The sequence below is a fragment of the Triturus cristatus genome, chromosome 2_1 (genome assembly GCF_964204655.1).
Source record: "Triturus cristatus chromosome 2_1, aTriCri1.1, whole genome shotgun sequence".
Classification (NCBI taxonomy): Eukaryota; Metazoa; Chordata; class Amphibia; order Caudata; family Salamandridae; genus Triturus; species Triturus cristatus.
Window position 1 is genome coordinate 585,917,195 of NC_140581.1, and position 26,663 is coordinate 585,943,857.

The window sequence follows — 26,663 nt, forward strand, 5'->3', positions numbered from 1 at the left end:
TTGGGGCATCTCAATGAAATCAATCTGCATTCTTGTAAAAGGGCCTCCTTCTCTGCCTATTGTTCCCAGACTCACCACTGTCTTTTTCCCAGTGTTAAATTGCTGACAAACTAAACACCTCTGACAGATGCTTTCTGCAATTGTCCTGAACTTTGCATTGTACCAGGTCTGCTTGAACGACCTAACCATCGCGTCCCTCCCCAAATGTCCCTGGCCATGATACATCCTTGCCATTGACGACAAGATGGAATTGGGCATCACTGGTCTGCCATCTCTGTAGACCCAAACATGGTCTGTTTCTCTTGGAGCACATCCTGCCTTAATCCAATCTTTTTTCTCTTCCTCCCCTGCCTCATCTTGCAACTGTTTCACTTCATCCCAGGTCTCTAGGACATTAGTAAACATCACAGAGAGAAAAGACATTTCCCCTTCTCTGTCCCTGTTGATGGACTGATTCGTCTTGGCACAGTATTGCGCAACATCGTTGGCATATCTGTTTCCAACCGTTATAAAATCCTCCCCTGGACCATGGGCAGCACATTTTACAACTGCTAACTCCTTAGGCAGCTGTATCGCCTCAAGCAATTTACCAATCATTTCAGCATTCTTTATTGGAGTTCCACTCGATGTCAAGAAACCTCTTTGTAGCCAAAGTTGGCCAAAATCATGCACCACTCCAAATCCATACTGACTATCAGTCAACACAGTCGTCCTCAAATCTTTCCCAATTTCGCAAGCTTTTGTCAATGCTATCAATTCAGCAACTTGCGCAGATTTCACTCCTTTCAATGGTGATGCTTCCATGACCTCTGAAACTTTGCATACCGCATATGCTGCACATAGCACACCATCATCATTTCTCAGACATGATCCATCCACAAACAACACATGATCACTCTCATTCAAGGGTAGATCTCTTATGTCTGGTCTTGGTTTTGTACAGTACTCAAGCACATCCAAACAATCATGATCATCTTCCATTTTCACACCCACATTTTCAATGTCTGGCAAAAGCGTCGCTGGATTCACATTCACACATCTCTCGAGAGTCACATTTGATGCTCCTAGAATCACTTTTTCATATTTGGTCAATCGACTATGTGACATGTACTGAGTTCTGCTTCTTGTCAAAAGAATTGCCACATTGTGAGGTACGAATACCCTTACAGGATATCCCATTATGATTCCTTCACTTTGTTCCAGACTCCTGCATGTTGCAGCCACAGATTTCAGACAACCTGGTAAACCCACAGCTACAGGGTCAAGTGTCGATGAGAAGTACGCAATAGGCCTTCTCAGTAATCCATGTTTCTGAATCAACACTGAAAGTGCACATCCATTTCTCTCACTACAGTACAGCTCAAATTCTTTCTCATAGTCAGGCATACCCAAAGCTGGAGCCTCACACATTTTACTTTTGAGCTCTTCAAATGCTGCCATTTGTTCTGCATCTAGATCCAATGGATCCGTCATTTCACTTTTCGTCAGTTTAATTAGTGGCTTTGCTATCAAGGAAAAATTAATTATCCACTGACGACAATAACCCACCATACCCAGGAACATTCTCACTTCTCTCTGGGTCTTTGGAGCTTTCATTTCTCTGATTATTCTGATCCTGTCAGTAGTCACTTTTCTCAGACCTTTTTCAATATTGTGTCCAAGATAATGCACCTCTTTCTTGCAAAACTGTAATTTGGCTGGAGATACCTTTAACCCTCCATCCGCCAGATGATTCAGTAAAGCTATGGTATCTACTTCACAAGCTTCACGTGTTTTTGATGCCACCAATAGATCATCAATGTACTGCACTAGCACTGAATTTTCGGGCATGATCAAACTTTCCAACGATTTCTTCAATAACTGATTGAATATCGAAGGACTCTCCGTATACCCCTGTGGGATTCGACACCATGCTAAGATACGCTGGCCAAACCTAAATGCAAAAATCGGCTGGCTATCATGATGCAATGGAATTGAAAAGAACGCATGACACAAATCAATCACTGTATACCACTCAGCATCATGTGGAATTTGATACAGGATCACTGATGGATTTGGCACAATAGGACAACATGCCACCACAATTTGATTAACTTTTCTCAAATCCTGTACGATCCTAAATTTCCCATTGGGCTTTTTTAGTCCCATTATCGGTGAATTACACGGACTACTCAGTAGTTCTCTCAGGACTCCTTGCTGAATCATTTTCTCAATTATAGGAGTTATCCCTTCAATTATTTCTGGTGTCATTTTGTATTGAGGAATGTTAGGATATGTGATTCCCTCCTTTACTGCAATTTTCACTGGATCTACATTATTCATCAATCCCACATCCTCTCCAGTAAAATCCCAAACTGTCCTTTTCACTGTGTCTCTCAGCTCTTGAGGCGAATCCTCCGGATTAAACACAGCAAATGCACCAATTAACTCACTCTCTCTATTTTCTAGAGTCACTCGGTACAAAGCATCTTCATCTGGTGTCTCAAAGGCTATTCCATCCGGTGTACAAAAAATTGTGCAGTTCATCTTGCACAACAAGTCCCTACCCAGTAGGTTCACTGGACTCGTGTCGCAGACAATGAATCTATGCATGTCTGAAAATTTCCCTATCTGTACTCTTACCGGTTCAGTAAGACGTGTTTTGATTTGTGTATTGGCTACACCAACTACTTGGATTGCTTCATCCGAGAGAGGAAGATTTCTAACATCTGTTGACCTGACAGTTGATCTTGTCGCACCTGTGTCTACCAAAAAAGTAACACTCTCCTCATTTATTTTCCCATCCACAAATGGTCCTGCCTGGTCTATTTCTAGAGTTGCACCAAGTATGCACTCTTCTTCCTCTCCTCGGCACCGTCAATAATCACCCTCAGACTCACTCCCTTCACTCTTTAACAAGTACTGCTGTACTTTGTTAGAACGTCTTGGTTTGTTTACCTGCTCATCATTGTAGAATCCTGAATCCTGATTATACTTTTGTAACCCTCTATTCTGCGGCAAGGGCGGTTTTGGCTCTTGACTCTGCTGTCTCACAACTTTCTGTTGTTGCTGTTGTTGATTATTTCCTTCGTTCTGGTTCTGCACCTGTTGATTTAAAGGTTTACTCTCATTACTCACTAATGGTGGATTAGGACACTCCGATCTCCAATGCCCCAATTGGCCACAGTTGTGACAAGGGAACTTTTTCTTCGCTTCCTCAAGACTTCCTTTTCCTTTTCCTGCATATCTTGGTCTATATCCTGCATTATTTCCTGGATTATTCGCCTGTTCCACTAACTGTGCTTCCTGTCTCTCTGCAACTTTCACTTGTGCCCACATTGCTTTCTCTTTCAGCTTTCTTTGTTTTGCTTCAATTTCATCACTGAAGTATTTTGCATGTCTCAGGATCTCATCTACTTTCTTACTCTGCCAATCCACTGTGTGCTCACGAATTCTCTCACCAATTTCAGGTCTAAGGCCATATACAAATCTGTATACAAAGTGACTCAAATCTTTGTCACCCAGGTGTTCATCTCCACTGAATTGTTTAAATGCCAGTATCAGCCTCTCGTAAAAAGCATGAACTGATTCTTTCGCTTCCTGTTGTGTTCGATATATCTTTACCCAGTCTGTCTCTTTTGCAGGTACTTTACTCTTCAGGTATACCATCACCTGATCATACTTTCTCATTACCTCTGGATCTGGTGCCCCTGTTCTTGGGTCTCTTGGATATTCCTCAGTAGGCCAACTCACAACTATTTTACACTCAGTCCACAAGTCTGCTGGAACAATTATATCAAACAGACTATTCAGGTCAACCCACAGCACTTTTGACAATTTCACAAACCTATCTACCTGCCTATACCACTCGACGGGCTTTTCTCTCAATCGAGGGAAATCATTCGTAAATGATAAAATATCCTGTCTAGTCCATGGAACATGTACATATCCTCCTCCAGGTATTTCTCTCATAGGATAATTATCCACTGGTTTCTCCTTTTCTCTCACTGGAAATGATGAATAAGTTGTTCTATCTTCAGTCTCATCTCTTTTCTTGTACCACCTATCCTTCCACTTTTCAACATCACCCCATCTTCGCAATAATGCTACCATTTCCTTAATCTGTCCTGTTCTACCAGTAGCATTCAAATTTTCAATGTCCTTCTCTGTAAAATCCATCCTGTAAGTTATTTGTAAAGCTTTCACTTTATCAATGTCAACTCCCTGTTCATTTGCTATTGCTCTTAGCCTGTCATGTGTATTTCTTGCTCTCCAGGTAACACTCTTGCACATAAACATTAGTTCACCATCATGATGACTCTTCAGAATCTCTGTTGGAACTGTCCCTGTGACAAGCTCTTCTAGTTCTACACGTAACTTAGCTACATCAATTACTTGTGAATCTTTATCTTTTTTCTGTAGAACCTTCATCCAATCATTCAAGTCATCAACTGTTATTTCAGCAGTTTTTCTCACTGGAACCACTCTCTTTTGCGGTTCTAAAATTGGCATCCCTGAACAACTAGCTTCACTAGCATCCAATATTTCACTACATGTGTCATGTCTTGATTGTCTCAGGTCATTTCCTTCTACTCTTTTGCCTGAATCTCCTGAAGTACCAACTAAATTTGTCAGATTATTCCCAACATATGGAATCACCAGTCCATTCTCACCTGCTCTCTGTTTGTCAAACACAGGCATAACTGGACCTATTGTTACAGGCACCGTAACAGCTTCTAGATTTTTCGTTAACTCCCTAATCTTCTCAGTCAACTCTGTTGTAGTTCTGGCTAATTGTCTGGCATTCTTATCAAGGTAATGATCACTTCTCACTTCAGGTGTCTCATTTTCTGTCTCACTAACACAAACTGTATCTCTTATCGGAGAAACAACTGGTGTACTTTTGTCCGGTTCTGGTCTATATGGAGGTGGTCTTTTGTAAATCATGTCATTTAAGACCTCATCCTCATACTCATTAATTCCATATTTTCTTATTTCTGACTCAGGAACCCTTTCTGCTCCTCCTTCAACTGTTCTCATCGGATATAATCCCTCTGACATACTAGCATCTCGCCACCTTTTCATTCGATCATGATGAGTTTCACGATCATGTCTCCTCCCAAACATGTACCTATAGTACCCCCCAGATCTTTGTTTCTCTCTCTCATGTACTTCTTCTTCCCATTCCACTAAAGCCTCGAACTGTGTAGGTCTCAGCTTCGGGTCAAGACATAACATCTTTTCCCGTAAATTTCTCAACACGGCCAGATTAAATGAACCATGTTCTGGAAATGCTAGAACACCATCTTCTTTAGTATACCTAACCCAATTCTCCAACCATATACAAGTATGAAACCCATGTCTCGCAGCCATGAAGGATGCAGGTGTTTTCGGTGGAGGTAACAACTCGCCCTCTCTTGTTTTAACATCTTTATCCTTGCTAAACCACTTTTTAACTCTACCAAAAAATGTTTTCTTCTTCTTCTCTTCTTGATAATACATTTTAACGTTTACAAAGAACTCTCTACTCTTTCCGTATTATAAATATACAATACGATTTTTCAACCAATTGCAGCGCGACTCACTCTAACGCACCAATCCTGGAACGTCTACATCACTAAATAGCTCTTCCAATCCTTGCGCGGCTCACACTAACGCACCAATCCTAGCGCGAGCACTATTCTGATCTACCATCCAATCAGAGCGCGGTCTTTCTGACGTCAACAGTCGCTGCAGTTTGTCTCTTGTCTTCTGTCACTCGTCTACCCCTCCTTTACAAAATCTTTTCAGTAGACTTCGTGTCAAAATTTCTACAAAATCTATTAGTTACAACATAAAAACATCTCCATTGTCTGCTTCGCTAACCACAGAATAGTAAAAGAGAGTCTATTTCATAAGAAACCTTTCATTGACACAGTAGCACTTCTTCTACTCTGCCCTACTAACATACATTCATTAACTGTTTCCTCTAGGACTTGTCCAAAGAGTCTTACAATCAACTAAATGTACAAACATTCACGCACATTCATACAAAGGAAATATAGTACATACGCACAGAATCCTGCTTCCCGAGAACAAACAATCTGCTCCACTACAGAATTATAACACACATTAACTAAGCAAGCTTTCTTTGCCCAGTTCTTCAAATAAGCTCAGAGAATACCTATTACTCCTCCCGCGATAAGCTTTAACGGAAATCCTTACGGATCCCTGGGACTTAAGACCAGAGTTTCACAGATAACCTTCACTATCATTCACACTCCTTATATACCAGAAATATCTAATAGTAACATACGACGATGTCACTGATTCCGAACCCAGACAATGTGACGCGCAACTTCAATTGTCACACGTTATTCCTTACAATTCCGTCTTTCCCGAGAGCAGCATTTACTTCCCTCTGCCCTACTACAGAACTGCTACAGCTTCCAAGTTCCAGAAGCACTACATATAACTCAACATTACGACTCCAACATATAGTATTAGTACATATACCAACATGAACCAATAATCAATAAAAACAATCTTATCTAATCAAGACAATCATCAAAAACCATCCTCTGCTACCAGGAAATTGATAGAGATCAGGGTGTGTACAATATTCCCACTACCACGGATAGAGTAATCTTACAGTTACACGCACATGCATTCATCATACGTTAGGGCCCATTTCACTAACATACGCTCAAAGACTCTACCAACAATAAACCTGTGGAAAGAAAACACTCCTAAACACCCTGCATCTATATCGAGGTCGATAAGACCTGGTTTTTGTGACTGTCCCTAAGCATAATCTATACAAAATATACAACAATAATCAATAATGCAAACTCAATAATTGACAAGAAAGAATATCCAACACCATGTTTGAAATTATATTGCTTTATCTAAAATTAGTCAAAGAAAATCAATCAGAGTAAATCATTTCTCATAGTTACCTATTCTAACTAAATGTCAGAACGGGTCAGGACAAGTCTCTCGGTAAATGTCTCTCAAGACGAAGTCCCTTCAGCATCAATCCTCAGCAACGCAGATTCAATACGCGGCAAAGGCAAAATGGCAAGTGGCAAAAGACCCTCTCTAGGCTAACATCTTATAATACTCTAAACAATAGAAAGATACATTGGGAACATAGAAAAAAACCATAATGTCCGCCGGACTTGCTGAGCAGAGCGAGAAGGAAAGGATGTAACATTGCTACATTTGAGAATCTCCGCTCAGGAAAAATACACATAGCGAAAACTACGGAACAGGAACCAAGAAAATAAAACATGTATCACAATTATCCTGCTTCTCCTCGGCCATCGAGCCACAGTTCAGAGCTTCTTTCTAAGGCTCCTTTGTTTCCCAAGGCTGCCAAGGACACTTTCACTTCTCTTGGAGAACTCCCAAAAAACTGCTGCTGTCCTCATGGAAAGTTTTCGACAAGGACCATGGTCAGTTAGCTTCAGGACCATTTCCAGCAGGGGTCTCCCTCGTCTCAGTTTTCAAATTATAATCACAGCCAGGCTCACTATTCAGCCTTCTTTCTCAGGTCAACATAGGCCTCAATAGACCATCTTAATTAAAAGAGACAAAAACAACGTTACTACAGCATAGTGATTAAACAGTGTTAACCCCACTAATACCCTTATGTGTATGCATTTATCTAGCACTTGCAACATAGAAAAGCATTAATTCAAAAAGCGTTTTGTGCTCAAAAATAAACAGCACATAGCAACGTTTAAACATGAAAACACATTTAACTCGCGTGTTATTATCAGTCAGCACATTTAAGCACACTCACGTGTAACTCTCTCTTGTTAAAACAAACGGATTGATTAATATAAACGCACTTGCACAAGACAAATAATTAATTATTAATTATTAATAAATTAATACAACGAATAGACATGCCAGAGCTTCAAAAGCCCCAGAATTTTCAAACTGAAAACTCTGCTCCAGCAGCACCTCCAAAGTCGTAATCGGGCCCTAAATGTTAATCTTGCCAAAGCCTGTACCCCCCACCTCAACATCAACTCACGTACCCCTCCAACGTCCCCAGCCCTCTAATGGGCAGTGCAACTCAGATTTTCCTGACATTTCTCCTTTATAGGGGCACTCACTGATGGGACATCTCCAATACCAAATAGTATTATAATATCTTGCTCCTCTCCCCTTGGCATGTCTTTCCAAGTTACTTTTGCGCAATTCTTTAACATATTGCCTCATACATGAATGTAGTAACTGTTATAAAATCTAAAAGCATACTTTACACAAACAAAAACGCGACCCGCGAATACTATCAGATAAAATAAGCGGTTTAGGAAACTGTGCGGGATTTATTTAATGTATTCAACTGTTCCTCTCAAAGCAATTTTATTGTTTATATTCCAGAAACCTATTTTCTCCACATCCTTGTAAATGAGGCTTACCAAGAAGCCTTATACAGGACAACCTTAACAGCAGTGTTTTGAACACTAATAATCTGCCTGAGAGCCAGTGTATGTCAAATAGTCCATTTATTTCACTGCGCTGATGATAACACTTTGGTCCTCGCTACTTCAAAGCACCTCTTTAAGAGTATGCACTTATGGATCTTCAAGATCCAGAGGGGTGGGTGCAGCCTCTCACATCGCTCCGATGTTCAAATGGAATATCCTAATGCTGGCTGCTGCGATTCAAGTATATGCTATCAAGGTCTGGCAGCGCCTTCCGAAATAGGTCACTCAGCCACGGCTGCAGTGTTCAGACATATTCCAGTCCGAGATACTTAAAGGGAAATCTGGGCGGATTCCTCGACTGGCTGCGTACTGTCAAGGAATATTGTCAGTGCTTGCCTGCTAGAGGTAACGCAAGGTTTGGCGGGCTGTTGACATGGATTTATTTTTTTATATATATTGTGAGATACATTATTTATTAAATATATAGTTTTTGGGCCCTATGGTAGAGTTTAGAACTTGTGGCCTTGTGTTTTACACACACACACACTCACACTCGTGTGTGTGTGTACATATATATATATATATATATATATATATACACACACACACACATGCGTGTGTGTGTGTGTATATATATACATATATATATATATATATATATATATATATATATATATATATATATATATATGATCAGCAAATACAATTGATGCAGCGCTTCTACACATTCCCAACTTCATTTAGTCCATCACATTTCTTTCCATATCCTTTCCACTCTCCCCTTTGATGTGTTATCTATATTTTTATATGGAGCTCCTCCATATTCTTAGCTTGTTGAATCTATAAATAGTCTGCATGGTCTGCAAACCCTTTTGTAATACATCTGCAGGTCCATGCTCGTGTCACCAAGACCGCCTCATTCATTGTTCACCCTGCACCCTCATCAGGTCGTTTTCTTTTTTTAATGTTTCCTCAACCATGTAACACTGCGTTTCCTCTCCTAATCCACAACTCATTTTGGTCAGAAAGTGACTGTCTGCAGCTTAACCTGTTAACATGCAGTGCATGGTAGAATGCAGCAGGCCAGGCAGATTTTTAAAAAAGTATAAAGTAGAGAAAGCGTAAGTAATGCAAGGGTGTCTGTTGTAAAAAAAAAAAGCAGCGGGAACACGATTTCAGTAGGTCTTTGCATTGCTAAACCTGCATGCTACATATTCCTGCTTGTCCACATCAGGTATACCAGAGCTTTGCAAGACATCTATGTTGTCTCTGTGAAATAGTTGTGTAGTAAGAACACTTGAAGGGCCTGACCACTCGTCATGGCCTTCGGATTAAGGAACCTCTTCTCTGTACATAAGCTTCCCTTAAAGGACCAGACTGAGAACTGAAAACAGCCCTGGCAAACATTCACTCCAGTCTCCATTTGCAGCCAGAACAAGGCAGACACCCTTCAGGGATTTTGGAGGCCGAACTTCTACAGGATATATTTTGAAAAGTGAAGCCACATCATAACTCTTCTCCTCTGAGGACTTCTTTTCTCCGCTTCTTGTCCTCTTTTCAGCATCTTTCCCTTTCACTTACCTCTTTTTTAATTTTTTTATTACTTTTTATTAACCTACATCAGCTCATTAGTTTCAGTACAGAGGAAGTAATAAATCTGGCATTGTAGGGACAACAGGTAAAATCAAACATTGCAGTATGTCACCAGAAGATCTAGGGGGAAGGGGCATCGTCATAGATAATAGTGCGGGCGGTTGGCATATATCACCACAATAGGAATTCCACAAACCCCATACGCGGGCCCACTTTTTAGGGCACCCCGAGCCACATAGACCGTCTTCTCCCTATACATGGACCAGTCCAGGTCTTTTTTCCATTTATCCACTGTAGGAGGATGTGACGCTCCCCATAACTGTGCAATGTTTCTCTTAGCTAGCATAAGCCCCAGAGTGACCCACTGTGTAAGGTAAGTGTTCAAGTCTGTCGGCTCCCAAATATTCAATAAGCATCTGTGGGCCTCTTTTTTTAACATTTTTTCCCCACTGCCCCCTACCCTTTCTTGTTCTGTCTTCCTCCCTCTTTTTCTTTGACTGAGTTCTTTATCTTCCCCTTAGATCTATACCATATGTTTTCACCTGCCAGCCCTTTTTACACTTTTACCTGCCCTTAACACTTAGGACTGCTTTTCCTTTCCTCGTGCCTTTGTCCTCCATTTTTACCTGTCAGCCCTACTCCCTTCTTTTCCCCCTATCCTGTCTCCTTTCTCTATTGATAGATTTTAAACTGCATGTCATCATAGCAGCAATTTCTCTAGGTTTTCCCCTCCCTAGCTTGGTATTTTAGAGCGTTAGAACTGTCACCTATGTAGCATGCTACACCAATCATGCCTTCTTGGTACCCCAGCCCAATAGATTGTACATCAGACCATATAGTGCACTGCCTGCAGGAAGTCAGTCACCTGACCTATGTGAGGCAATAATTCTGTCAACTTACACCTATGCATCGTGCAAACTGCAGCATAGTTTCTCTCTGATCCAGACAGCCTCATTGCCTATCGCTTGTGTCGACTGCTACACATGTTGCTGCCCTTTCCCTCGAAGTGTGAGGTACCTTTCTAAATTAAACTGCTTAAAAATTACTTTGCAGCACAAGTTTCATAGAATCACATCAAGCCAGTTGTATACAGCAAACATAATCAGTAAATGATCCTGAAAGCAGAAATAAATTAATACATTTCTGAGTTTCCAGTGAGTAGACTACTCTCAGTTCACTAAATTTGGACACTTCTGGGCAAAGAACACGTATAGCTCTAAGTTAAGAAGCTGAGTGCATGCTGATCCTGACTCCGGCAGGCAGCCTGGCACTGTTGTGCTGTAGCAGGGACGGGTTTCATCATGCTCACAAAGTCCTGTGCAAAGCCCTCCTTTGCCCATCCATGACTTGAAGTACAAAGTGGTATGGCAGTCCTGGTGCGCACAGCGGGGCAGGAAATGGGAGAAGTGGACACCTACTACCAGTGAGGGGAAAACAAAGAAGATGATTCCTGGAATTAACAGCCATGGCTGGATGTGACGCAAAGCGAGGACTTAGCTCCAGCACATGCGCACCTGGCTGTCAGTTGCGGCAGAATCCGGCCGTGCTGTGCTCTGCCCTGCTTGTACTCAGCTGGCCCCAGGTGCCGATGAAGAAGCCTGCCCATTGCTGTGCCGGATAAGCCCATATGCTGGTGCTCCTGTATTGTCCAGCTTGATCAGGCAATGACATCACTTCAAATGTATGTGTTTGCATATTATTCTAAAAGTACTGTCAATATCTCCTTCGGTTCTGTGGTCCGAGTCAAAGGAACCCACTCTCCAGACTAACAGGTAGTCCGGCCTCTGTTACCGCCCCATCTCTCCCCCGAGGAGGGGGTGGAGGAAGAGGGTAGAGGAACAACTGCCCACCCTCCAATCTTGATGGGCCCCAGTGTGTCCTCACCTGGGCAGATGGTCCTGAAGCCAGGAGCAAAGCAAGACTTTCTTATCAATGCAAGTGGGAGTGGCTGCTGTGAGAGATCAACTGCCCACCGGGCTCACAGGAGCAAGTGCCTGTCCCCAGCAGAACCACAACACCATCTAGAAGGCAGGGGTCTACATCCTTTTATGTAAGAAGAGCCCCTTATGTTCTGGAAAGCCGCCCGAGCTACTATTATCGTTAGAGATGTAGTAGTAACAGCATCTGTCAAAGTTACATAAGTGGTTACCATATGCAAGACTACCAGCAGTGATCACTTCAGGGCATCAGACATGGTTGCCAGCAGTAATGTTAAAAATCCTTTGTCAATGTGCAGTGCTTCTACATGGGTAATACAGAACAGCCATAGCCGCTGTGCAGTGCCACTAGCACCAAGTTAAAAATATTAGTAATAGTCCCTGCAACACTGATTTTTATCACTCAAATATCAAATTTTAATAGATTTAGGAAATTCAACCATTTTTAACTAAACATCTGCTTATAAATTCTGAAAATGCACACACTTCAATTTCAAATTCACGCTTTTCAATTTTGATGTACATATGTTAATTCAACCAAGCAAAAGCATGAGAGCTACTGATATATCTGGAAAGCTACTGGTTGGAGAAGCCTGGTCTAGACAGTTTGTAACTATTAAATGAACCCTGTGGTCTGGAGTAGCCGTGTAAGTGTTTTTCTGTGTTTTCTTAGACCAATGTTTACTCTGTGAGCCATGTAAATAAAAGACTGACGACTTCGCTTCCTGTATTGCACAACCAAGTGTCAATGATTTACTCCTTACGTTCAGATGGTTGTAATCTTAAAGAATGCTTCTGTGACCTGGGATATCGTCTTTAAATAAGTACACGCTAGCCCCTGGAGGGGGTGCAGTCCTTTGTGCACAGCTATGTACTGGCGAGGATCTGCTCCTTTTTTTACGTAAACATAAACCAATGGCATGAACAACCTTCCTCAGTCATAGTGAGTGCATAGTTCTTTATTATTTGTCATACGTCATTGGTTGATAGTGATAGCACATTAAAGAGCATTGATTCTCTTGCAACCTTTCAGTTTTCCCCAGCTCGCTGGGCTGGTTAGGATTGAAAATATTTGATAGTTATGATTGAAAAAGATGGGGTTTTTTGTGTTTTTTTAAATGAACGGAACGAGGGGAGGGAGAGGAACGGAAGAGTGTGGTGGGAGAAATACAACCAGGCTGAGCGGAGGGGTTTGGAGAAAAGCCTCTGGGGAAGCTGGGGATTAGGTGTTGAGAGCAAGGAGGGACAGCGCAGATTTGGGGGGCGGATTTGAGGAGGAAGCAGCACGCGAGGAAGAATGCCAGAGATCACATGCACTACTAAGAAGTGCTAGAAGGAAAAGAAAAAAAAGACAGTCCCCCGAGTACAAGCAGAGGAAGGATACATCCAATTACAATGCAGTAAAGAAGAAATGCTCCATAGTTGGAACAAACCAAGAAAAAGGGGGGAAGCCATTGCATAAGAAGCAGGGAAATGAGGCAGACAAGAAAACTTTCCAAGCGAGCAAGGGGCTGACCCATAGCCAACTGTCTGCATTGTTAATGTATTAGAGCTAATAGCTATTGGTATTGTGTACTATTGTATTGCATTATATATGTATATATAGTGCTTACTATGTGGAGCTCTAAAGCGCTTGTGGACATGGGTAGCACGCTACTCTTTATAGCTTGCAGCAGTGAGGTGAATGATGGAGTGTGAGAGACAGACACAGTTTTATGGTTTTCAGTAAACTGGTAGCTTTAAGCAGCAGGGCCCTTTATGCTATTTCTTATGATATAGTTGACAACCTGCAATTAAATCTGCCTGTAGGCAAGACCTAGAAAATGGATATTATTACTATGCACAACACATAACTTTCTTAAGAAAGAAAACTATACACATTCAGCAGATACAACTTAATATGGCATTTACCAACAGGAATATTTGTGTTTTTCATGGAAGCACAGGAGTGCCATTATATTAACACTGCCCTGTTTACCTCCCAAAATAAAATCGATTGTGTGAACTATATACATTGGTGCAATAAACAAGCCTACGTATGTATATATATGGTATCTCTACAGCGCAAATCTAGTCAAAAGGCAGTGTAGCGCTGTAAAAGGTAGCAGAGCCTATAAAAAGTTATCTCAAGAAACTATATTCAATGCCCTAAAGTAACTATAACTCACGCCTCCACCAAGCACCGTGCTGTTATCAATTATGTGATTTCGGATGTTGCTGTGATGCTATCAATGATGCCATTGAGCATGTCAAAAGTATTATAATACTGGAGGTAATTAGCAGTGCATGGAGAAGGCGCAGGTTATAGTTAAAGTAATATTTTATTACCCTACATTACGCCAACCCCAAGCCGTGCACTGCCTTTGGCTGTGCACAGCATGGGTTTGACTGCAGGGCCTGGCCTTCATCCATGCTCTCCATCCAACGCCCGCTGGATGCCAGACCCACACTGTGTATGGCCTTTGGATGTGTACATCATGGGATTGTCTGCAGAGCCTGACTTGCGATCAGGCACCGTATCCCGTTCGCACCCAACCCCCCACCGAAGGCACTCAATGTCTCACGCAGCTGAAGGCCACATGGCTAACAGCTAGTTTGCGGGAATCCACTGCAGACACACAGGCCCAACCCCCCTTTTTACATGTATCTTTTTAGTCCCACGGCAGTCACCGAGGCCTCCGCCCTCCAGTGGGACTACTGCAGAAGTCTGGATGGCTCGCTGGCTCCAGCGGGATTGCAGAAACCCACCCTCCAAAATGTCTTCAATTTACGCAGGGGGGCTAACCTCTCACAGCATGAGCTCTGGTGGGTGCCCACGAGACAGCTGACAGGAAAAAAAGCCCCTTCAGCTAAACAGATGGCTCTATTTTTTTATTTTGGGCAACAGCAGGACTCTCGCACGCCTCTCGCAAACACACCCATACAACGTTTTTTAACCTCGACTTCTCAAAAACTAATAAAAGGATTTGCACCAAATCATAAAAAGCATACTTTCTGGACCAATATCTAGCTTTCTGACAAATATGGAGTCATTCTATTCCGCCATTTTGGCTGTACCCCTTTCAAAACATGCCTATGGATATTGCATTTGGAGCCCCCCTTAAACTTTCCAGGAAGGAACAGAGGATAAAGAACTCTTATTTGGAGAGTCTTGTGAAAATTCGGCATCCGGCACCAAAGTTATTAGAAAATCAAAGAGAGCCATTTCCTATGGAAAGGTAGTCAAAGTACAACTACAGAGGTGCGTGTGCGTGTGTGCGTGTGTGTGTGTGTGTGGGTGGGTGGGTGGGTGGGTGGGTGGTCACACACATATAGAGTGGCGGTGACCACTGTGTAAATTATTAATTCCTATATTTTTCTTGGTGCAAGGTTAACCAAACAATTGACTGGTTATCTTGTTGTAACTGAGGGTGAGGTGGATGAAAGGCCTAGTGGTACAAAGTAGAAAAGAACCATGTCATGTGCATGTATCAGCTCCTGAACCCTATTGAACCTTATTTTTTAGTGACACTTCATCCGCCGTCTGTCTTTGTGCCTGTAAGTCCATATTGTGAAGTAGCCAAGGAGGTTGAAACACCTAAGATTATGTTTCTGAATTGTCCTTCCTCTTAGGATGGTTTTGAAAATCTGCAAAATCCTTTATGGGTTGCGGAGTAGCTTATTAATTGCCCAAATAAAATACTTTAAAACCCCATCAGGGGTAGCAAGCACTATATAAATGCAAACCTTTATTCCCTCTTCTGCCCCTCCGCTATCCTTCTCAATCCAAATAACTGACTAATATCCACCACTCAAATTACTTTCATATTTACACTATACTAATTCAACACTAATCCTTTATGGGTTCCGGAGTAGTGTGCTACTCGCCAAAAAAGCGCGTCAACGCTCCATCAGGGGTAACACGCGCTATATAAATGCAAACCTTTTTCCCTGTTCTATCCCTCTGCTATCCTTCTGAATCCAAATAACTGACTAACATATCCACCACTCAAATTTCTTTCATATTTCACTATACTAATTCAACACTAATCCTTTATAGGTCCCGGAGTAGTGTGCTGCTTGCCGAAAAAGTGCTTTGATGCCTCGTCCGGTGTAGTAAGCGTTATATAAATGCAATTACAGTACAATACAATTTAGGCATATTTGGTTGTTAGTTCTAGCTGTTAGATATTCTTTATTGTTTAGTGGCTCTTACTTATTCAGGGGTATGTGTCTGCTCAAAAAATGAAATAATATTAGCAGATTAATAAAGTACCTATACATAAAAAGATACGTGTAAAATAGTACATTTTAAAACGTTCTGTAGATGTGAAAGAATTTGAAGCTGAAAATTAAGCTGGTTTTCTTAGCTTGATTCTTGGGAGCAGCTGAAGTACAGCGAAATGTATAGACAATTGGTGACCTCAATTACAGCACTAGTATGCCCCGACAAAAAGAGAGTATACATTAGGAGAAAAAATGCGAAGCATTATCCAAGCGCCTATCATATCCCCTTTTCTTTTAGAAATAATTCCCAAATTTGAAGCACTCTTATCTTCTCATTAAGATTTCAGTGTTTATATACTTCTGAGGGTGTATTACACAAATTATTTAATAATTTATGTATTTGTTAAATGTTTCTGTAGGTTTATGTATTATTTTGACGTTTGAATTGTAGAAATTGCTTAGGTGGGTTCCCCGGTGTCCATTAGTCATTAATTGTGGGTTCTCAGAAGCCAAAATGTTAATAGCTGCTGGTTTACACTGTTGACTTGAAATCTTGTTTCTAGATGTTCTCTATACTGAATAACTGTTTTCGTTTTTAGATTTATCAGTTGAAGAAAGTGAATCATTGATTTGTTCCATACCTTCCCCCTGGCTTCAGATGTTTTTAGCAGACTCTGTCTTTAGAACACTTTGTTTAAAGAACAATCTTAAATTGTCTTCTGAACCGCTGTCTCTTCACAAGATGGTAAGATACATGGATTTCATATTACTTAACTGGTCCTATGCTTCGTGCTGACCGCTTTTATTCATAAATATGCAACTGTTGGACTTGATTTTTATCTGCATTATCATGTCATAATATCAGTGAATGGAAGATGCAATTGTTAATTTCACCAGTGTTTACCCCTTCTTGATTAGTGGCGACAGGCCAGAACAGTTTGTGGACTATTAAGGAGGAACTTGTTTGTGGGAATTCCATCCTTGGGCAGTTGGCAACTCATGGAGAAATGGTAACGGACATGATGTCAAACCAAGCTGTGAGCTGCACTAATAAGCTAGCATTTACAAATACAATATGTTTTCCTTTTCCAACCATCACCCTAAAACCAGGCATTTGTCTTGGGTTTTGTGAAGGATAGCTAAACAAGTAAATTAACATTTCATGTCTCACGTTACACTTGCACCTTTTCTTTGAGGATTGTACGGCCCCCAATCCTTAAATAAACATACGAAAAAGTGTGCTGTTGTTTCTTATTTAGTATTCCAATTAGTTAGGTCAGACAGAGAGAGAATCTCTTATCGGCTACACAATCCCTCACGCATCGAAGCAGCATGTTTCTTCATCAGGCCGTACTCCTCGCAGGGCGGGTGCTGCAATGCCCAGAGGGCCCCAACGAGGTGGCTCTTTTCCAGGGATCTTTTCCATACCCGAAATTGCTGCTCTTTAAAGGTCTTTTTTTCCCCCTAAAACTGGATATCTTATCTACATGAATAGCACTGCTAATTTGGACAATTAGGGCTCTGTTAGTCGCTCCTGATGAATTTCCATTGACTATTTTGTGAACAGACTAAGGCAAGAAACCTCTTTTTGAACCTGGTATTCATTGGTACCCTTTTAGGTTCTACACCTGTTTTTAATTTTGGCATGAGGTCTCAGCATGAATACAAAAATTATTTTATTGATAACCCAAAGCCAATTTTAATCTCAGCTATCCCCAATTTACCATTTTACTCTCTTGCCATCTTACATTTTATCCCTCCTCCAAGCTAGGTTCAGGGCATTACAAAACTGCCTTTGCCAAGCAATTTTAGGTAAGGAGGAAAATACCCCTGGAAAGGAACCCCCTCGTTTGGGCTTGCTGGGCATTGCAGCGTCCGCCCAGCAAGAAGCCCAGCCCAATGATGATGCGACCATTTTGGTGGGTGAGGGCTTGTGTATCTGATAAGGAATGCATCCTCTGTCTGTCCTAACTACCTGGAATAATACATAAGTACCAACCCTTCTCCTTTTTCGTAGTTTTTCTTTCCCTTTGAGCCTGCTTTAATTTTAAGATATTCAAAATGATCTACGTTTGGTCTTTTGCACTATCATACAGTGGCTGCCTACAAACCGTTGGGGACTACCACCATTTTGCCATGGTAAGCACTTCACCAGAGATTAGCACCATTATGCCAGGGCCTCCATGCTGCAAGGGATTAACACAATTGTGCCAGGACCAGCGTGTTGCCAAAAATTACCACCATTGTGGCCAAGCCAGCATGTTGCTAGGAATTCCCACCACTGTGCCAAGGCCAGTGTTTGACTAGGAATAACCCAGTATCACAAAAGAGAGCCAAGGGAGTGAGCTTTCTCTGACTCCCCTCACAAGTACACCACAACTCACAAAAGAGAAGGGCAAAAAAACATAACAGAGAAGACTCTGCTCAAAGCAGTTTTGTCTGTGTCTCTGTCCTAGGCAAATTGTAGAAGGATTTATAAAAGAAGAAATAGAGCGGAAAGTCAACATATTTTTAAATACTGCCCTCACCCACTATGCAGTGGCATGCTTCATCATAGGGCCGCTTACAATACCCAGGTGCAGACCAACACACTGGACAGAGTGCTGATTTCTTTAGGAATAAAGAAAAAAGAGAGGTGAGGTAAAGTAAGGACATTTTTTCGCATGAGGGATCACTAGTGCAGAAGAAAGTAAACTTAAACTACCTAGGAAGAACCACCTAAACTCCTTTATTGTAGATCCCCCTTGGCAGGATTAACAAAATCAAAGAACAGGGTATATAGGAGGAGTTCCACTCCTTATCCCCTACTGCATGTACCAACATGTTTCAGCCAAATTTTGTTGCCCCTCTGGGTCACTGGCCTTCTTCAGGGTAAAGATCCCTTGTGATGTTGGTCTGTGTCAAAATATGATCAATTAGTACAGAGTGGTTAAATCAGCCTTACTTGTATTTTGGTAACACAGTCGCCATTAATGTTTGTGAAAAATAAATTAAAAATCACTTTCTGTCCCACCACTTCGATGAAGACAGATGTCCTTCTCTACTTGTCTCCTTTAGAGACAAGTATTCTGCTTGCAAAGCACAGCCGCACCTGAAATATTAATACTGGAATATCAGGAACAGACAATCAGGGAAGTTCACGTTCTAAAAAGTATAGGTCACAAAACAGAGTACTCCCACAAAGTGGACCTTCAAGAAGACAAGGACATCTGTCTTCATCGAAGTGGTGGGACAGAAAGTTAAATATAAAGTTCAAGCGGGGGGCGGCTTCAAAGCTGTTTAATGTGTTCTGTCCAATCCCCCACAACTCAGTGAATTGCCTACTCCAAGCGGAGAGTGTATGGCCGGGCCTGCACTGTGCCTTTGAGACTACACATCACGTGAATAATGAGTCAACATTTAGATTCAGACTGCTTGAAATAATGTAAAAAAAAAAAAAAAAACAACAGCTACTCACCCAGCGGCGGTTTCTTCATTTGACCATGGAGACGACACATACTGCTCCCTTCACCACCGCACTTCCTTCTTAGCACTCTGTCATTGTCACATCACCGCAGCCTGATCTCGCTGCTTTAAAAACAACCAATCTGTGCCTTGCTCTCATGCTCTTTTTACTAGTAAACAGAATGAGAGCAAATCAAGGATTGGTGTGAGTAGGGGAACCCAGCAATCTAAAGGAGACCAGGGCAGCTGTTCAGAAGCCTAAAGTACACATGTCTGTTTGGCCACCGTAACAGACCTGTCCAACCAGACATGTGCACCAGACTTTAGCTGCTGACTGTCAATCAGCAGGATTGGCCACGCCCTGCCGTACTCAGACACGGCTAAACAGAGATTTAAAACACGCTGCGGCTGCAGTAAATAGTAATATGGCATTTGATTTGACCCTTGATGCCATACCATAGGAGGCTTGGGGACCAGTTTGACTCTGCTTAACACATAGCTTAGGGGCTTCATACAATACCACACAGTCATGCAGAGGTGGTCAACTTGCTTTTGGGTTGCTTGGGGCCCGGTTCATGGAGGACTGGCAGTTCGGCTGGACTGTTTCCGTTTGGAGCAGGGTCAAGACTGATTTGCATATGACTGGGTCCAAACTAAGAAGGCATTGTGTGCAAAACAATTATGAACAGGGACGCAGCCCCAAGTTATGTCCAGTGGCTAAGATTAGTTTAAGCATTCCATCCATCGCTGTATACCTTAGTAGCTCTTGAAGGAGATGGCCCTTAATCTTCGTTGATGGTTAGTGCACATCAACTTTTCATGTGTCACGCCCTTCTCCTTATTCCATCCAGGGATCAGAGTAGTGACAAAACCATCATTTATCTTTTCGGGCAGTTAACTGGGAGAGGTGGAAATCAGGTGTTTGTGGTATCCAGTGGAAGAGAAGGCTCTATGCCAACCTCCTTGACCTTTGTGCCATCTAGCTGGCTCGGAAAACCTTTCTTCTATTCATCAAAGTAAAGTCTATGCAGGTCCTGGCAGGCAACATGACCATGATGTGGTTCTGCACTAAGCAGGGCAGTATGAGACATTTGCTCTTATGCAGGGACAAAGTACCCTTTTGGAAATAGCTGGGTGACTGGCGTTGTGGGGTCTCCATGGTCGCCAGTCATCTGACTGAGTCACTAAACACTGGGGTGGACGAGCTCAGAAGACACCATCTGGCAGACCACCAATGGTGTCTTTTTCAAGACTGACTCAGGGCATCTCCAACCAGTGTCAGTACCATTGGTGGCTCTTGTTGCCACCACTGCAAGAGTGCAGTGACAAAATAACTGCATCCTGGAGTTCCTTGCATAGAGGATCTCTCGGGAGTGCATTCTGCCTACAGTGGAGTTTCTGTGTGTGTATTACTGCTGCTTCTCCTGCTTTGAGTTCTGAGGAAGGAAAGGACCAACCAGGCCCAGGTCATTTTGATAGCCTGGATTGTGCCAGGGGAGTATGGTTCTCCAGCCTGTTCCCCAACCTGTTGAACCTGAGCATTTACCCTCTGATCTGTTTGCCTTTTTGAGAATTCTGGTCTCAATACCAGGGCAAGGTCCTGCACCTGAATTTCAAATAATGTGTGGAGATTGAGTGTCGACAACTGAGCAGTGCATATGATTCTTGCAGCTAGGCGCCCCTGAACTAAATGCATCTATTCAGGGGATTGAATGGGTTTTGTGACCTGGTGTAGGACCTGTAAGAAAGTGGCTCTGTATATACTGCACCAAAGTAAGGTTCAGTGTGCACAAAGTCCACAGTCCCCAGAGGTTTGGCAGAGGCTAAAGTTAGATATAACCTTACTCTCTAAAGTGGTAGGTTGGTCGAGCAGTAAGGCAGTATCAGAGGACAGTGTAAAGCATTTGTTGTACACACCCAGTCAGCAAATGGTCTCACAACCTCAAGAACAGAACTCTAGGCCAATTGTTTTGTATATAGAAATATATAACTGTTTTATTTGAGAACCACAAGTTGGTATCAAAATACTTTCTCAGAATGAGATGCTTTAGTTAAATACTTTCATATAGCAATAGACTTTTAAATGCAATAGTTACAGTTGTTGCAGTAGGCAACACAAGTTAAACACAATTATAATATTGAGCTCAATGGGAATTTTTAAGTAAACACAATATCAATTACTTTGCATAGGTTTTTCTTACTCAGGGCTGTATCATGGATTCAGCCCTGGTGCATCTCCTGTAAACAGTTGAAAGAAATCGATTTTGTTACACAGGCGATTTTTAAGGAATATTTGTATGTTTCAAAAATCGACACTTAGAAGAATTTCTGGCAAAAACCAGGCAATGTTATCCTATGGAGGAAAGTTTGGTTATTGGAAAATCACAGTTGTAATTGCTTTGTAGGGTCAGTGCTGGGCACAAAGATCCAGCACTGGGATCTCTCCTGATAACAGGTGAGTAATTTCGTTTTCGTTGATCGGGTGATTTTTAGTGAATATTTTAAAGTTTCAAAACTCGACACTTAGAAGAATTTCCAAGTGAAACCAGTCAATGTTACCCTATGGAGAAAATGTAGGTTATCGGCTTTCAGGTAAGTACTCGGCTGGCAGAGTTAAGGATCTGGGCATAGATACAGGGGTCTCCCAGGGTCATGTAGGTACAGTTGTTACACCCTCAGCGGCACAGGGGCAGCCGGGTGCAGAGAGAGTAGGCCCAATGTTCACCTATGGCAGGCAGGGGGCTTTTGGTTGGTGGCTGCTAACAAGCATGCTACGCGACTGTGGGAGCAGGGCTCCTGGTCACTTACTCAGGGCAAGTGGGGAAGTAGTTTAGGACAAATGCTGCACTCCCAGGGGCACTCGGGCGGCTGGGTGCAGGGTGCTTTTGAGCTGTCGGGCGCTCAATGTATTTCAATGGAGAAGCTGCAAGAAGAACAAATGCTGCAAGCTCGGGGACGGAGATTCTTCAGGTGCAACCACCACTTCGAGAGGTAAGTTGGGAAGCTGTAGGTTAGGTAGGCACCCAGGAGCTGGGCACAGGGGGCCGCAGGGCGCCGGGTGCAGGGGTGTCTTTTGGCATCGGGAAATCTTAACCTCTGCTCGTCGCGGTTGGGGTTGTCCCTGGAGTTGAGGCTGCAGGCGTCGTCAGGAGCATCAAGGAGGGTCCCTGGGTGCTGGATTCTTGGTCAAAGTCGCTGGGGGGACGTCCTCGTGGTCTTTGTTCACTCAGGCACAGGCCGGGCTCGGTGGGTGCAGAGTGTGCTGGATTCGCAGTTCCTGGCTGGCACCAGGGGTTGTTGCTGTTTGAGCAGAACCTCTGCTTGTGGGAGTCCCAGTCTTTAGATGAGCAAGGCAGTCAGGTCCTCCGGGGTTTTCAAGGTTGCTGACCACAGGAGATGCCGGGATTTAGTAGGAGCAGGTTCGAGGGTTAACAGGCCTGTAGGGCTGGGGCCAAGTCAGTTGGTGTCGTCCTCTTGTTAGCAGCTGCACGGCAGGTCTTCTTTCTTCTTCGGAATCGGGATCTGAGGAAGGAAGGTTCAGGGTGACCCTAAATACTAAATTTAGGGGTGTTACAGGTAGGTAAAGTTCAGGGACCAATGGGTCTCTTCCCTGGGGTGGGTACACCCCCTATCCTGCCACTCTCCAGTGGGAGGGGGGCAGGAGCCTAGTCCTGATTGGGTAGGGCTCCCCATCCTCTAGATGGCGAGAGCCCGGAGTTGTGCTTCACCTCGCCTCCCCCACCTAAGGGGTGGGGTTGGCAGAGGCTGGCACATCCCCTTTCCTCACTTGGCTTTTCCCGCCGACCTTCCCGCCAGAGTGGGGGTCAGAACCGGTGGGGGCCAGTTGCTGAGTACAGCAAGTAGCCTGGAGAAGCTCACAAAGGCAGCATGCCTTTGAAGCTTCCCCTGCCCATCCTGGGGGAGGAGACCTAGCACCTCGCCCAGGATGTGCATTGTTGCAGGCCCACGAGAGCGGATGGCTCGCTACCCAGGGGTCCAGCAACATATCTGCTGAGTGGCAACCTAGGCAGCCTCTCAGTCAGGATGCTGGTTGTTGGTTAGTTTCAGGGGGCATCTCTAAGATGCCCTCTGTCGTGCATTTCACATTAAATCCCACACTGGCATCAGTGTGGGTTTAATGTGCTGAGAAGTTTAATACCAAATTTCTCAGTCTTCAGTGCAGCCATCATGGTGCTGTGAAGTTCGTAATGTCGACCTGCCAGCACCATATACTCTTAATGGCAACACTGCACTTACAGGGCCCAGGAATGGACCTGGGCACTGTAGGGGTACAGGGCTCATTAACCTGTACCCTCACCACTGGCATAGGGCACCCAGCTAGAGGGGTGACTGATGTATGCCAGGGCAGTGGTTTGTGGGCATGGCGCACAGGGATGTGTGCCATGTCGTCTTGGTATTTTGTTCTGCACCCAGACACTCAGCCTGCAGAGGCAGTGTGTGTGTCAAGGTACAGGGCCTTTAAGGGTGGCAAAATAAGTGCTGCAGCCCTTAGGGGCCTTCTCTGGTCACAGTGCCCTGGGTACCTATGGTACCTTTTACCAGGGCTGACATGTGGCCAGAGATGCCAATTGGGTTTAGGCTTCAATACAGTTTTAGGGAAGGAACACGGACCCTGGGCACCTGATTGGCAGGAGCCCAGGGCACACTCAGTCAAAGTACATCAGCAATTCAGCAAAAAGTAGGGGCATACCATGCAAGAAAGATGACACTTTCTCACAGGACCATCAGGTTGATCCCCTTCATGCAAAATTATTAGATGTTCTGTTGTCTAATTTAAGCCTGGAAAGGCTTTGCTGTGGGCGAAGTTAAATGTTGTATGTCGGCCCTCTTGGCCTTTTTATGTTTGCCTGACCAGCCTTCTTTATGCATGTCACTTTTTTTTTTTTTTATGTTTGAAAAGCTTTATTCAAGAAGAAATAAATACACAGACATCAGCTGTAATATAAGAGACAAGTAAATGGAAGTAAATGGTATTGAACCAGCTAATATCATTTAAAAACAGACAAAAGCATTTTATTCAATTTTGAGGAAAAATGGGAAGGGAGGAAGGGGAAAGGGAGAACAAGAAAATAAAGAGGGGAAAAAGGGAAAAGACAATAACATATTATATAATAAAAGACCATAAATGTTTGCTGTAAAGAGTGGAAGCTGTAGGTAAAACAACAATCAAAATGTTACATAGCAAATCCAATAGAATCATAAACTAATCTTACATCATTAAAATAGGAGAAGAAGGAGTAATTCCCTTAAGGTGGTTGGAAGTTTTCCGCAGTGATGGCGGAAACTTTCCTCGGGACCATCCGATCTAAGTATGTGGTGAGAGGTAGCCAAAAGAGATCCCTATTATGTGTAGGGTTATAGGAGGAAGCAAAAGCAGTATCTAGCCTGTGAAAATGACACAAAGAATTCCACCAGTGGCGGACGGAAAGGTTTGCAAGGGTTTTCCAGTTAGAGGAAATGTGCTGAAAGGCTAGAGCAAGCATGAGGTCAACAAGACCTCGAGAGCATAGAGGAAGACTTAAAGAGTCAGATAAGCTGCCTAAAAAAAGGGTAGAAATTGAGTATGGAGAAGGGAGAGTGAAAATACGAGAGATATAGAGCCAAACAGAGTTCCAGAATTGAGAGACAGAAGGACATAAGAATAAGAGATGAAAGAGATTAGCATTAGGGGCAGAACAAGTCCAACAATTAGAATCAGAAGAGGAGGAAAAACGGGCTAGAGAGAGTGGAGAGAGATATATTCTATGGTATAAGTAGAATAAAGATTGAGTAAGGGAGGCCGAACGAGAAATTTTCAAAGATCTAGACCAAAGCTTATCACACAAGGCGACGGGCCAAGCACAACCCAAGTCCTCCTCCCAAGCAAGCTCCAGTTTAGATTTAAGGCGCTCTGGATTAGGGGACGAAAAGAATTTATAAATGAGAGAGGCCTTGGGAAGGGTTGAAAGAATTTTAAGAAGAGGTGCTTGGGGGAGCGAGGAAGGGGAGGGGGGAAGAGAGTAAAAAATATCAAGGATAAGCGTCATCAAGATAACAAACTTTTGCAGAAAGGAACGAGGACAGTGAAAAGACATCTGAAACTGGGGAAAAGAACACGGAGTTGTTCCATCAAAAAACTGGTTCACCCAGATGATGCCCAGTGATCTCCAAGAGTTCCAGAAGATGGGTCTATTCTTTATAAGAATAAGGGAATTATGCCAAACAGTGGAATTCAAAAAAGACTCCCGAGTAATAGGTATAGGATTGAAAAGAGGTTTTAGAAGAGAAGAAGTATGTTTAAATAAAGGAAGTGCCAAGTGCGGGACCCTGCCAGAAAAGCGTATGACCTCTCCAAAGGAAAAGGGTAACAACAATATATGTTCGATGCGAAGCCAAAGCGGAGCAAAAGCAGAAGGGTCAGAAGCAAGCCATCTAGATGCCTGGCGAAGGGAAAAAGATTTATGGTAAAGACGAAAGTCTGGGAAGTTGACACCACCATTGGCCTTCGATTTACGGAGCAATGCCAAAGAGATTCTAGATCTTTTCTTGTTCCAAAGAAAACTAGACAAACAAGAATCAATACGTTTAAAATAAATTGCGGGGATATGAACAGGTAGCATAGAAAGAACGTAGATTAAAATGGGGGCTATCATCCTTTTGATGGAGTCTAATCTCCCCCACCAAGAGAGGAAAAGGGGATTCCAAGAAGAGACTAATCGTTCAATGCGGGACAAAACCGCTGACATATTAAGAGAAATTGAAGAAGAAATAGAGTTAGAAAACCATACTCCTAAATATTTAATTTTAGAGCCATTCCAAGCAAAGCCAGTAGGAGAAAAGGCATGAGGAGTGCAAAATTTCGTAAGGGGAAGAATTTCAGTTTTATCCGAATTGATTTCATAACCAGATACCCGTGAGAAAGACTCGAATTCAGACAGTAGAGGGGGAATGGATGTTTCTGGATTAGAAATGAAGAGAAGAATATCATCTGCGTATGCAGAGAGTTTCAATTGATTATCGCCATAGGGAAAACCAGTGATGGCATTATTGTTACGGATAGAAGACAGAAAGGGCTCAAGGG

General features: G+C 42.9%; 1 protein-coding gene across 3 annotated transcripts in view; it reads left to right on the plus strand.

The window, feature by feature from the left end:
- Positions 1–26,663, plus strand: part of SLF1 (SMC5/6 complex localization factor 1) — a 557,620-nt gene that overhangs the window by 366,426 nt on the left and 164,531 nt on the right. For all 3 annotated transcript variants that reach the window (XM_085632479.1, XM_085632478.1, XM_085632480.1), the window contains exon 13: positions 16,738–16,883. In XM_085632479.1, the coding sequence (XP_085488605.1) occupies positions 16,738–16,883 (146 nt within the window). The remainder of the gene's footprint in view (positions 1–16,737; positions 16,884–26,663) is intronic.